Source organism: Poecilia reticulata, chromosome 20 (genome assembly GCF_904066995.2).
Source record: "Poecilia reticulata chromosome 20, P_reticulata-male-v2, whole genome shotgun sequence".
In the NCBI taxonomy this organism is placed as follows: domain Eukaryota; kingdom Metazoa; phylum Chordata; class Actinopteri; order Cyprinodontiformes; family Poeciliidae; genus Poecilia; species Poecilia reticulata.
The window spans coordinates 27,465,777-27,478,743 of NC_088849.1; the positions used below are offsets into that span (position 1 = coordinate 27,465,777).

General features: G+C 54.1%; 3 protein-coding genes across 11 annotated transcripts in view; 1 reads left to right on the forward strand and 2 right to left on the reverse strand.

Annotated features, from left to right (window-relative positions):
• Positions 1-112: 112 nt before the first annotated feature.
• Positions 113-4,754, reverse strand: chodl (chondrolectin). Its single transcript, XM_081601273.1, has 7 exons — positions 4,534-4,754; positions 2,955-3,130; positions 2,734-2,891; positions 2,509-2,666; positions 2,356-2,439; positions 2,186-2,282; positions 113-469 (listed from the first exon to the last, which is right to left on the reverse strand). Exons 1-7 carry the CDS (start codon positions 4,604-4,606, stop codon positions 388-390), a joined length of 828 nt encoding a protein of 275 aa, XP_081457399.1. The 5' UTR covers positions 4,607-4,754; the 3' UTR covers positions 113-387.
• LOC103460160 (5'-AMP-activated protein kinase subunit gamma-1-like) overlaps positions 4,437-12,967 on the forward strand; it is a 43,863-nt gene continuing 35,332 nt past the window's right edge. For both annotated transcript variants that reach the window (XM_081601216.1, XM_081601213.1), the window contains exon 1: positions 4,437-4,520. The gene's annotated coding sequence lies outside the window, so the exon portion shown is untranslated. The remainder of the gene's footprint in view (positions 4,521-12,967) is intronic.
• On the reverse strand, positions 7,963-12,186 carry galnt11 (UDP-N-acetyl-alpha-D-galactosamine:polypeptide N-acetylgalactosaminyltransferase 11 (GalNAc-T11)). 8 transcript variants are annotated; one of them, XM_017303162.2, is made up of 13 exons: positions 12,043-12,186; positions 11,600-11,730; positions 10,301-10,530; positions 10,097-10,220; positions 9,859-10,025; positions 9,660-9,785; positions 9,339-9,588; positions 9,157-9,274; positions 8,944-9,096; positions 8,660-8,875; positions 8,487-8,591; positions 8,274-8,411; positions 7,963-8,207 (listed from the first exon to the last, which is right to left on the reverse strand). In XM_017303162.2, exons 3-13 carry the CDS (start codon positions 10,482-10,484, stop codon positions 8,076-8,078), a joined length of 1,713 nt encoding a protein of 570 aa, XP_017158651.1. In that variant the 5' UTR covers positions 10,485-10,530; positions 11,600-11,730; positions 12,043-12,186; the 3' UTR covers positions 7,963-8,075. The 8 variants fall into 8 exon arrangements, with proteins under 8 accessions (XP_017158651.1, XP_008400426.1, XP_017158650.1 ...); XM_008402204.3 differs by lacking the exon at positions 11,600-11,730 and having other exon boundaries at positions 10,301-10,512; XM_017303161.2 differs by lacking the exon at positions 11,600-11,730 and having other exon boundaries at positions 10,301-10,515.

Genomic DNA, 12,967 nt, shown 5'->3' on the forward strand with positions numbered 1-12,967 from the left:
GACCTTAGCTAGATGGAACTGCTCTGCCGATGTTTTGCAGCCTGCAGCAGATTCTCTGCGGGAGTCGGGTCGGGACTTTGACTAGGCCGACTCGGAGAGACGAAGCAGCAGCTGATGGAACATTTTTTATTAAACATTTTTAATTTCATGCATCAGAAACAACATCAGCTCCCCTCCCCGTACTTCATCTCTGTCCAGCAGGGGGCGCCAGAGATTCACAACAGAACAAGTTACAACAGACAAGCTCCACCCACTCACTGTGACATCACTGACCCCGCCCCCTTCATTAGCTCAGGCTGGGGGGCGGAGTCACAGGAGGAGGGAGGAGCCAAACAGGAAACGGTTTCAGCCAAAGTAAACTTAAAGTCTGATGACATCACAGTGACGTCACACCTCCATGCTGTCGGGTTTGGGCGTCGTGGCGATCCAGAGGTTTGATTGGTCGCCGGGGGTCTTGGTCCGAGGACGACTGGAGAGACACAGGATGACATCATCAGTGCTCAGTGACCAATGGCAGAGGTTACAGCAAGATTTTCAACAAAACGGAGGAGGCAGAGAGCAGCACCAATCTATTTTATTGATCACTTATCAGTGATTGATAAATGTTCCTCACAGCTTCCCCTCTACTTTTTAATTTGCACGTTGCACCTTGGTGGAGTCATCAGGATCAGCTTCCTGTGACGATGCCAACACAGCTGTACATCGTCATGACGACCCTCGGCCAATCGCTGCTGTCTCCAGCTCAACCAGGAAAAAACGAGTTTTGATCACTGAAATAATTCAAAAATAACTAATAAATGTGGCTTTAAAACCTTCCAAACCAGTCAGAGGCCTGCAGGTTCGTTTGACACCCATTAAACAAAGAAAACTGGATTTTACCGTCTAACCAGTTTAGCCAGAGTTCACCACCTCGTCTGTCCCCTCTGTGACGCTGATGCTTCTGTTTCCAGATGGTCAGACTATTGTAACGCTCTGCTGCTCTGCTAACCCGGACCAGGCTAACATGGACCAGGCTAACATGGACCAGGCTAACATGGACCAAGCTAACCCGGACCAGGCTAACGTGGACCAGGCTAACATGGACCAGGCTAACCCGGACCAGGCTAACCCGGACCAGGCTAACATGGACCAAGCTAACATGGAACAAGCTAACCCGGACCAGGCTAACATGGACCAAGCTAACCCGGACCAGGCTAACCCGGACCAGGCTAACATGGACCAAGCTAACCCGGACCAGGCTAACATGGACCAGGCTAACATGGAACAAGCTAACCCGGACCAGGCTAACCCGGACCAGGCTAACATGGACCAAGCTAACCCGGACCAGGCTAACATGGACCAGGCTAACATGGAACAAGCTAACCCAGACCAGGCTAACATGGACCAAGCTAACCCGGACCAGGCTAACATGGACCAAGCTAACATGGACCAGGCTAACATGAACCAAGCTAACCCGGACCAGGCTAACATGGACCAAGCTAACCCGGACCAGGCTAACATGGACCAGGCTAACATGGACCAGGCTAACCCGGACCAGGCTAACCCGGACCAGGCTAACATGGACCAAGCTAACCCGGACCAGGCTAACATGGACCAGGCTAACATGGAACAAGCTAACCCGGACCAGGCTAACATGGACCAAGCTAACCCGGACCAGGCTAACATGGACCAAGCTAACATGGACCAGGCTAACATGGACCAAGCTAACCCGGACCAGGCTAACATGGACCAAGCTAACCCGGACCAGGCTAACATGGACCAGGCTAACATGGACCAGGCTAACCCGGACCAGGCTAACATGGACCAGGCTAACCCGGACAAGGCTAACATGGACCAGGCTAACATGGACCAAGCTAACCCGGACCAGGCTAACATGGACCAAGCTAACCCGGACCAGGCTAACCCGTTTGGCTCCCAGCATATTTCAGATTCTTTTACTGGTTTTACTCAGTGGTCTGGTACCATCTTATCTTGCGGAGCTGCTAATAGCTGACGATCCCCTGAGGATCACCGGATCGTTCCCAGAGACTGATTGATCAGATTGATCAGTGATTGGTTGGGTCTGAACTCCAGCTGTCCTCCAGGTGTGTTGGAGGAGGAATGCATCTAAAGGTGGCCCCTTTGGACTTGAGTGGTTCTGGAGGAATTCTGACAGCCAGAGGCATGCTGGGAGATGTAGTCCTACCTCCTGCTGAGTGCCTGGCAGCAGCAGGTCCCTGAAGCCACCAGCATGAGCAGCAGCAGCGGGATGGTGGGGATCACCACATACAGCAGCAGCATTCCTGAAACACACCGTGATGTCACTGTGATGTCACTGTGACGTCACGGAAGGGCAGAGGCCACAAGTGATCGCACCTGAAGATCCTGCTGCAGCCACCTGAGGGGGGAAGCTGCCACCGCCGTCCGCCTGGGTCACCACGCCTCCACCTGCAGTCACAGCTGAGGGCAAAGAGACGCCCAGGTTAGACAGCTGAAGGTAGCCCCGCCCCCTCACCTGGCCGGTCTCACCTGGCTGATACTTGCAGATGAAGTTGTGCTTCATGTTGCAGCGGTCGTCATTCCATTGGTGGAGATAAGCCCCGCCCAGTCCTGCGGGCGCGCTGGGCTGGTGGTACATGACAACGCAGGCCTCGCCGCCGCACGACGGTTCGTCCAGGTACCAGTTCCTGGAACGTGGTCACCATGGTTACCGGCTGACATGAAAACCACCAAAGTAGGAGTCAAAGGCCTCACCTGAAGGTGGCCACGCTGCCGTCGGTCCACTGGTACAGGTCAGGGCACGGGGTCAAGGTGTGGTTGGCTCCGCCCCCCCGAGTGAGGCCGATCCAGAAATCCCCATCAGAAATCCCACCTCCACCTTTGGCTCCGCCCACTGCTCCTGAACGCAGCGCCTGGAGGCGGGACGGATCAATCGATTTGATTTACAAAGCGCCTTCACATTGAGAGCGTCTCACCTGCAGCAGGTGCTCCACATCGCTCTGCTCTGATTGGCTCTCCACGCTCAGCAGCGCCCCCCCGTCCATCAGGCAGGCCTGCTTCGCCTGGCTGAAGGCCACGCGGCTCGACACGTCGTGGAAATACGCCATCTTGTAGCAGGGACGCTCGGCCCCGCCCACACACACCGTCTGACCTGCAGACACAAGCCCCGCCCACAAAGCTGCCAGTCAGAGCCGCAGGTGTGTTTAGCTGGTCTTTCTGGCATATTTACTAACTGATGGGCCTTATGGGGCCCAAAGCTCGTCCTAATATGACGGACACCCGTGTTTAGGGTCAGGGGTCACTTTCTCAATCTGACCCCTGACCGTTCAGTGAACTCTGAGGACCAGAGCTGAGAAACACGGAGTCCTCATAACGGCAGAAAAACAGGCTGTGTGTGTATCAGTGTGTGTGTGTGTATCAGTGTGTGTATCAGTGTGTGTATCAGTGTGTGTGTGTGTATCAGTGTGTGTGTGTGTGTGTGTATCAGTGTGTGTATCAGTGTGTGTGTGTGTATCAGTGTGTGTGTGTGTGTGTGTGTGTGTGTCAGTGTGTGTATCAGTGTGTGTGTGTGTGTGTGTATCAGTGTGTGTATCAGTGTGTGTGTGTGTATCAGTGTGTGTGTGTGTGTGTGTGTGTGTATCAGTGTGTGTATCAGTGTGTGTATCAGTGTGTGTGTGTGTATCAGTGTGTGTGTGTGTGTGTGTATCAGTGTGTGTATCAGTGTGTGTATCAGTGTGTGTGTGTATCAGTGTGTGTATCAGTATGTGTATCAGTGTGTGTGTGTGTGTGTGTGTGTGTGTGTATCAGTGTGTGTATCAGTGTGTGTGTCAGTGTGTGTGTGTGTGTGTGTGTGTGTGTGTGTGTGTGTGTGTGTGTGTGTGTGTGTGTGTGTGTGTATCAGTGTGTGTGTGTGTGTGTATCAGTGTGTGTATCAGTGTGTGTATCAGTGTGTGTGTGTGTGTGTATCAGTGTGTGTATCAGTGTGTGTATCAGTGTGTGTATCAGTGTGTGTGTGTGTGTGTATCAGTGTGTGTGTGTGTGTGTGTGTGTGTGTGTATCAGTGTGTGTATCAGTGTGTGTATCAGTGTGTGTGTGTGTGTGTATCAGTGTGTGTGTGTGTGTGTGTGTGTGTGTGTATCAGTGTGTGTGTGTGTGTGTCTCCTCTTCCTCTCTCTCTGATTACCTCCATCTGCCTCATCATCACTTTCTCTTCAGCAGCTCTGGGTTTCAGAACCGGTTCTCCCTCTGACGGAGCCGGAACCAGAACCGTGCTGAGACCTGCTGAGTCTGCGGATCGTCCTGCGGCTCTGATTCTCGTCCAGAACCGGTTCTGCTCTCGGATTGGACTGAACCAGCTGGCCGCTGAGGTTCTGTCAGAACCGGCAGAGCAGCTCGGTTCTGGAGGTTCTGGAGCAGCTGGATGATGATGAAGCAGAACGTGGAGGGTTCGCCTCCACTCAGCGGTTCCGGCCCGGTTCAGCAGCGCTGCACCTGAGCAGCTGCCAGGTGTTTGATGAAGATGATGGAGGTGATGAAGGTCGGTAAGTAACTCACCGCTCACCACTCGCGCCGCGCTGACCCCTGACCCTGCCGTTGCCATGACGACGCCCAGAAGTAGCAGCAGCATGTTTTCCTCAGCTGCTCGGGGCGAGTTTTTCAGAATAAAAGCCCGCGGCTCGGCGTCCTGCTCCGCGCGGCTCCTCTCCGCTCTGAGCCGAGCTGAGGAAGAGGAGGAGGAGGAAGAGGAGCTGAGGCTCTGCGGTGTCTCCTCCTCCCGCATCGATCTGAGCCCCCCTCCCCTCCCCCCGCTGTTTGCTGATTGGCTGCAGCAGCTGATCGGCTCCTCTGATCTGCAGCATCACTTCCTGAGCAGCGATCGATCCGCCGCGCACGCGCACGTTTAAACTAATTAAGAGAAACCTGAGAGGAAGAGGAGGAGGATGAAGGTCCAGGCCGCAGACCCTCCGGAACCATCAGGTCCAGTCGGGGTAACTGGATCTTCTCTGGTTCTGATGGTCCAGTCTGCTTCCAGACCGGCTCTCTGATTGGTCCAGGGCCGGATGAACACATGAAGCCTCATCAGCTGTTTGATTCTCTGGGTTCATTTTATAATAAATGATTAAAAACTTTAATAATTTGCCCAAAATTGAAAAGAGAAACTGAAAGTGAAAAACATTTAGAGGCTCTGAGTGGAAATCTGGACGTTTGTCCTGCAGCCAGAGAGGCTTTCTGTCCATGAGGCAGCTGGACCGGTACCGGTACCACAGCTGGAGCGGTACGGTACCGGTACCGGTGGGCTCTAAGTTCTGCTCAGATCCAGGATGATCAGTCTGGATGAATCTAAAGCTGATCAACCATCAGATCCATCTGATCAGTGATCAATCCTCCATCAGAGCTCCTCAGGTAGCAGCTCACCTGGACCAGCTGCTGATGGACCTGATCAGAACCAAACCTGGTGGGTCCATCTGCTGACCAGCTGTTTTCTCTGCAGTCAGAATGAAATGAGTTTCATCTTCATGGAGTTTATTTTCTCTGTTTTTCAGCTTATTGAGGATAAATGTGGTTCAGTTTCATCGTTTAAACACTAAAATATTAAATTCATGAATCAGTTTTGGTCTAATAACTGAATGTTTATGAGTTTTGACCCTTTAGTTTGTCCACAGAAACAGTTTGTGTTAGCTACAAACTAAATATTTAGTTTGAAACAATGACATTTATAAATTAATGTATCACCTGGTAAAAATTTGTCCCCCCTTTGTTTTTACAGGCTAAAAACCCAAATCATAAAATGGCAGCCAGTGCAGTGAGCCAGAGGTTGAGCAATCCCAGGTGAGGCTCAGCAGCTGCTGCCTCACCTGCTTCACTTCTGAGGATTTGAATGGGAAAAAACTAGTGATTTTGAAGAAAAAATAATCAGAATTGGTTAAGATAAGTTAAAAATAGGTACTTTATACCAGTGGTCCCCAACCTTTTTATTACCGCGGACCGGTCAAGACTTGGAACATTTTGCTGCGGCCCTGGGGAACGGTGGGGGGGGCGGGGTGGTGGTGTTCCCGCTAAATCCTGAATATTCCCTATTTGGTTGTCTTTGCCCTTTAATCTCATCCTGTGGGTTTTTCCTGTCTGGGAACGAGAACAACCAGCTGAATGTGACGGCAGCCAATCAGAGCGCGGTGACGTCAGAGCAGAGGGGAATCCCAAACAGCTGACATATCGGAGATGATATGTGGAAATGCTTATTATTAAATCTAAAGGTCATTATTATGTTTATTCAGTTAAAATGTTAACTATGAAAAAACATTCACCTCCAAATCATAGAGCAGCAAATAGAGCGGCTGCTCCGTCGTCTTTCATCCACCTCCTTTTCTTTTTGTTACGTCTTTTATCTCTTAAAATGACTCCACAAACTATCACTATTGTTTCTACATCGTCATCCGTGTTGGTTATTCTAAATTCCCGCCATGTTGGGAGTTTTACTGGATTATCCTCTGGAATCGGGATGTTCTGACTGGAATCGGTTCGTGTTGCTCCTCCTGCCTTGGAAACACGAACCGATCGAACCTGTTGGACTTTATCAGCTCTGTGGTCACAGAGGTTTGGAGAATCGGCCGACATTCTGAAATCTTTCTGTCTAAACCAGACTTCAGACTCACAAGCTCTACTCATCTCCTCTGGACCAAACGCTCTGACTCTGGTCGCTATGGTAACGTTTACATATCCCTTCAAAATAAGATACAGATGCTCCACAAAAACGAACATTTTACTTTGGTGAAAACTTTAACTCATGATAATGACTAACGGAGCCCTGAGCTTGTTTCTCTGCAACCAGACGGTCCATCTGGGAGAGATGAGAGACAATAACACCCGAAGTGTTGCTTATATCCACAGCCTGCTTGGTCTCTACGTGGTGAAGCAGCTTGAAGCTTCATTGCCTCATTAGCAGCCGGTCGCCTCATGTTACGCAGAGCGGCTTGTAATGTGGGACTCACCTACCGGTCCGGGATGAATCCATCCTCCTGTCTCTTCTCTGGGCCTTTTCCTCTTTGCAGAGAAACTTTCCACAGACATCTGATCTGTTTCTTACTCATTTTGCTGCTTGTGGCTCAATGTTGGCACCAAGTAACAGAGAGAATCCGGTTAAAGGCTTTTCAAAATAAAAGATCCTCCAGACTTAAATAATACATAAAACGGAAATATTTCACTATTTCTTGCGCGGCCCGGTATTGGTCCACGGACCGGGAGTTGGGAACCACTGCTTTATAGTACAAACCACAGGGTGAAAATAGCAATATAAATGATTATTATATATTATTTTTCCATGATGACAGGTGAAGCTCTGCCTCACCTGACCGCACGTCACTGACACACACACACACACACACACACACACAGTTTGTGGGACTTTTCATTGACTTCCATTCATTTCTGCAGCCGAACCTCAATCCCCCCCTTTCATCCAAACCCTGAGCCCAAAACGGTTTCCCCTCATGGGACCAAGGAAATGTCCGCACAATTTCAGGAAAACGGCTCCCATAATGCATCAGACACATGGCGTCCCCCCTCCATCCCCCCCCTCCCCCCCCCATCGGGTCGGTAATGGGAATCGATCGAGTCTCGGCGTCCAATCAGACGGCGGCTGCTCTGACTGCCTGATGGCTCATTAACCTGCTGACCGAGGGGGCGGGGCCAGAGCGGTTCTGAAGGAGCGCAGCTCCACTGGACAGAACCATCGGAACCTCAGCTGGAACCAGGTTCTGCTATAGGAACCGGGTCTCAGGAGCAGAACCAGAACCAGAACCAGAACCAGGCTTTAAAGAAGAAGGGAAACAGTGTCTGCCGCCCTCTGCTGGTGCATGAGAGGAACAGCAGGGTTCTGGACAGACCCAATGAGTCTGACCAGAACCAAGGTCAGAACCAGCAGGTTCTGGTAGATCTGACAGCTGGATCAGAACCCGGAGCGGTTCTGAAGGACGGAGGCGGCGAGATGTTCAGAACATTTTATTAGAGATTCAAAGCAGCAGAGATCAAAACGTTCCTTCAGTAAAAACTACAGATAAAAATCAGAACCAGAACCAGAACCCGGTCCCACCGGTCCATCAGCCCTCCAGCTGCCACTGCTGCACCTCGGCGCCGTCGCAGATCGCCATGGCAACGTAGCCCTTTGGTCCAGCTGGACGGGAAACAGCGAGACACTGACCCACAGAGACCTGGTAGAGCCGGTTGGCCTTCTGGAGAGAGAGAGCCGGGTCAGAACCGGGTCAGAACCGCCACCATCACCATCAGCAGAACCTCACCCCCAGGCTCCACTGCTGCGACCCCCCCGAGCCGTGGCACTTCATGAGCCGCGGGGGGTCAGAGGTCCTGACCTCCGACACGTCCAGGCACAGCAGGCCGGCCAGAACCAGCTGCCCGTCCTCGTCGTACGACCAGTCCTGCAGAGGTCACAGGGTCAGGGAGCGCGCTCAGAGAGGTCACGGGGTCGGATCGCACCGAGACGACGCCCTCACCTGCTCCTGGTCTCCGTGGTTACACGGCCTCAGGACGACGGCGCCGCCCTTCTGGCTGACCCGCCCCTGCGCCACCAGGCAGCGTCCGGTTGCTAGGTTGCGCAGCTGAAAGACAGAGAGGGTGAGAGCCTGCAGCGGGGTCGGAGGTCACGGCGCGTGCTGCGTTCAGGTACCCGGCCGCGCTGCAGGACCTTGGGCCGCCTCAGGCCTTTGTTGACAAACGGAGGTGGCTGCTTGTTGCCGTTGGCAACAGCCTGCATCTCGGGGTAGACGGTGTCCAGGTACCAGCGGAACGAGCGGCACTGCAGCCGCTCCCTCAACGCCACGCGCTCACTGATGTCACCGTAACCACGGCTACGCAGCTCAGGACGCAGCGCCAGGTACTGCTCCTGAAGGGACCATAGGAAGTGAGGTCAGAGACAGGAAGTGAGGACAGACGGGAATTGAGGACAGGAACCTTGAAGTCGTCCATCCAGACGTGCGCCAGCCGCAAGGAATTGTGGGCCATGGTGTCCTGTCCTCCAGGCGAGCCGTACGGCCGCCTCTTCCTGAAGATGTGTCCCACCCTGGAGCACGGGACGATCAGCAGCTGGCCGCCGCACATCCAGATCTGAAACCACAGCGCCATCAGCGCCGCCTTCAATGACACTCTGTGAAACTGGGCGCTCACCCTGAAGGAGATCTCCAGGTTCTCTCCTCCCCAGATGTCCATGCCGCCGTCATACTGGCCCAGCTCGAAGAAGTACTTCCTGTCCATGGCGAACAATCCCCCCGCCATGGTGGGAGACCTGGGGGCACGGGGAGAGGTCAGGGGTCATGGACACCTGCAGGTCACCTGTTGTTCCGGGTTACCTGAAGGGTCCGGCGGCGCCGTCCGGCCCGCTGAGCTCAGCCGGCGGCACAGGGTCCCACTTGAAGTGCAGCCCCCAGTTGAAGCCGCCGCGGACGATGGGGGAGGCGAAGTACGCCAGCGTGTCGGCGGAGACGATGTCGATGACGGGGCAGACCACGGTGCGGCGGTCCGCCTGGACCGGCGCCAGCAGCGGCTGCAGCCACGCCTCGTTCACCTCGCAGTGGCTGTCCAGGAACACCAGCACCTCACCTGGAGCGGAGGGGCGGGGCTCAGCGTGGGGCGAACCCGGTGGTACCTAAAGGGGGCGGAGCTCGGCCTACCTGTGGCGTGGGCGGCTCCGATCATGCGTCCCCGGATCAGGCCCTCCCTCTGCCGGTTCCGGACCAATCGGACCTTGTCCTGCAGCTCCGTCCTCAGGTAGCGGTCCAGTTCGTCCTTTAGCTCCTCTGCAGCAGAACACAGGCAGACTTAGTGGGTCGGAACCGGGCCGGAGCTGGGCCAGAACCGGGTGGCGGGTACCCAGCTCGCTGTGGTCGTCCACCAGGATGACCTCGTGCAGCAGGTGGGCGGGGCTTCGGTCCAGAACGCTGTGGATGGTTCTGAGCAGGGCGGACGGCGCCTCGTTGAAGAAGCAGATCACTACGCTGGCGGCAGGCAGCGCCGCCGGGTACGCCTTCTGACGGCACCTGGGAACGGGTCGGAACCGGGTCAGAACCAGGACCGGTCAGAAACGGGTCACATCAGAACCAGAACCTACCGCGAGTCGCGGGTGTCGGGCAGCGGGCGGTGGAAGCCCAGCCGGTTGGAGATCAGGACGTTGAAGGCGTGGCGCTGGTAGCCGGCGTCTCGGACCTCCTGGTCCGCCTCGTTAAAGATCATCCCTGCAGAACCAGAACCAGAACCTTTCAGGACCCGGACCTTCCACGTTCCCCCACCGCCTGAACGCATCACGGACACTCACCCATCTCCGGGGACAGCTCCGCCCCCTTGTGGTCAGACCCGGCTCCGATAGGCCGGCCGCGGTGCGGCGCGGGGTTCCTGCTAGGCTCCGCCCCCAGGAAGTAGTACAGGTAGAGGAGGACGGACCAGGTTGCCGAGGTAACGAGGCAGCCATAGCAGAAGTACCGCAGCGTGACACTGGGCATGGTGGGCGAGGGGCATCCCTCACATCACCTGCTGGGGGAGAGAGAGCTGACCGGCTCAAGTTAGCACACCCCGACCTCCGGGCTAAAGTTAGCACACCCCGACCTCCGGGCTAAAGTTAGCACACCCCGACCTCCGGGCTGAAGTTAGCACACCCCGACCTCCGGGCTAAAGTTAGCACACCCCGACCTCCGGGCTGAAGTTAGCACACCCCGACCTCCGGGCTCAAGTTAGCACACCCCGACCTCCGGGCTAAGTTAGCACACCCCGACCTCCGGCTCAAGTTAGCACACCCCGACCTCCGGGCTAAAGTTAGCACACCCCGACCTCCGGGCTGAAGTTAGCACACCCCGACCTCCGGGCTAAAGTTAGCACACCCCGACCTCCGGGCTGAAGTTAGCACACCCCGACCTCCGGGCTAAAGTTAGCACACCCCGACCTCCGGGCTAAAGTTAGCACACCCCGACCTCCGGGCTAAAGTTAGCACACCCCGACCTCCGGGCTAAAGTTAGCACACCCCGACCTCCGGGCTGAAGTTAGCACACCCCGACCTCCGGGCTAAAGTTAGCACACCCCGACCTCCGGGCTAAAGTTAGCACACCCCGACCTCCGGGCTCAAGTTAGCACACCCCGACCTCCGGGCTAAAGTTAGCACACCCCGACCTCCGGGCTGAAGTTAGCACACCCCGACCTCCGGGCTAAAGTTAGCACACCCCGACCTCCGGGCTAAAGTTAGCACACCCCGACCTCCGGGCTAAAGTTAGCACACCCCGACCTCCGGGCTGAAGTTAGCACACCCCGACCTCCGGGCTAAAGTTAGCACACCCTGGTGAAGGCAGCACGGACCTCATGTGAAGCAGTTAATGTTTACCGCAGAACCCTGAACGCATCACGAGCTCAGCTCGTTGAATAGTTAATGATCTGACAGATCACATGACGTCATGTCAGTTTATTTATATGTTATATAATATATAATCATTTAGAAGCAGCTGCTGTGCTGCATTCTGAAATCAAAGAACGGTTCAGTTTGAATCAGGTTGGAACAAATGAACTGTTCATTACTTTAACTGAATCAGTTATAAATGAACTGTTCATCAGTTCAGGTCAGTCAGCTCACCTGTAGGAAACAGTGACGTCACTCGGCTTCAGTGCAGCTGCTGTATATCAACAGTCTGAAAGCCGAACCGAACAGAACCTCCCGGTTCTGACCCGGCTCCAGGTGTTGAACGAAGTTCTACTGGACGGTTCCTGTAGTTGTTGGGTTTAAACCGAGAGGTTCTGGTTCGGTTCGTTCAACACAAACAGCACAAAACAACACAGCCAGCTAACGGAACCGAACCTCGTGTTAAACCCAGATTATCCTGGGTCACAGCGGCCTAAAGGAAAGTTTGAAGCCTCTTCAGTTCCGATGATTAAAAGTTCTGATCAGGGCGGGAAAGAACTGTTCTGGGTTCGGTTCTGACCCCCGTCCGATAATGGAACTCAGTGTGTTAGCGGCTGTTAGCTGTTCTCAGATAAAGCAGCCAAATACATTGGTCCAGTTCAGTCATCGGACGGTACCTGCTCTGGGTCCGCGGACCGTCTCCTGCTCACTCGGCGGCACTCCGGCAGAACCTCCGGGCTGCAGCACCGACAACCCGAACCCTGCTGCAGCTCCTGACACCGCGGCAGAACCACCGGGACCACGTGACCCAATAGACGCCCCTTCAAAATAAAACGGAAAATACGACAGTAGACCTAAACAATAAGAGCCCCAAAGAAAATAACGATGTTTAATAGGGAGGAAAATAATTTAGATTTATTGATGAACTGTAACATATATGAGCCTGAAAGGGAGAAATTCAGAAGAAACGTTGGAAAGAAACGGAGTCCTGAAGGAAACGGTGGATATTTACAGATTTAGCTTTATTTATCTGTAAAATACAAAATAAAAAATTGGAATGTAATAGATGTAAAGTAGCTTCACACTCGTGTACAGTAGGTGGCGCTATGCACCTTAAAGTTGGCTGCGATCCAACAGACAAGATCTTTTTAACAAAACGTTTATTTGTGCAATAATTTAACAAAACACTGTTAGAAACATTCAGGACATAAATAAATATTGCAACGACGCCAACACACCGCAGATGTAGTTTATTAGTACCGTATTTTCCGCACTATAATGCGCACCGGATTATAAGGCGCATAGAATAAACGCTACAGTAGATCAGTGTTTCCTAACTCTGGGCCTTGAGGAGAGGAGAGGAGAGGAGAGGAGAGGAGAGGAGAGGAGAGGAGGGGAGGGGAGGGGAGGGAGAGGGGAGGAGGGGAGGGGAGAGGAGGGGAGGGGAGGGGAGGGGAGGGGAGAGGAGAGGAGAGGAGGGGAGAGGAGAGGAGAGGAGAGGAGAGGAGAGGAGAGGAGAGGAGAGGAGGGAGGGGAGGGGAGGGAGGGGAGGGGAGGGGAGGGGAGGGGAGGGGAGGAGGGGAGAGGAGAGGAGAGGAGAGG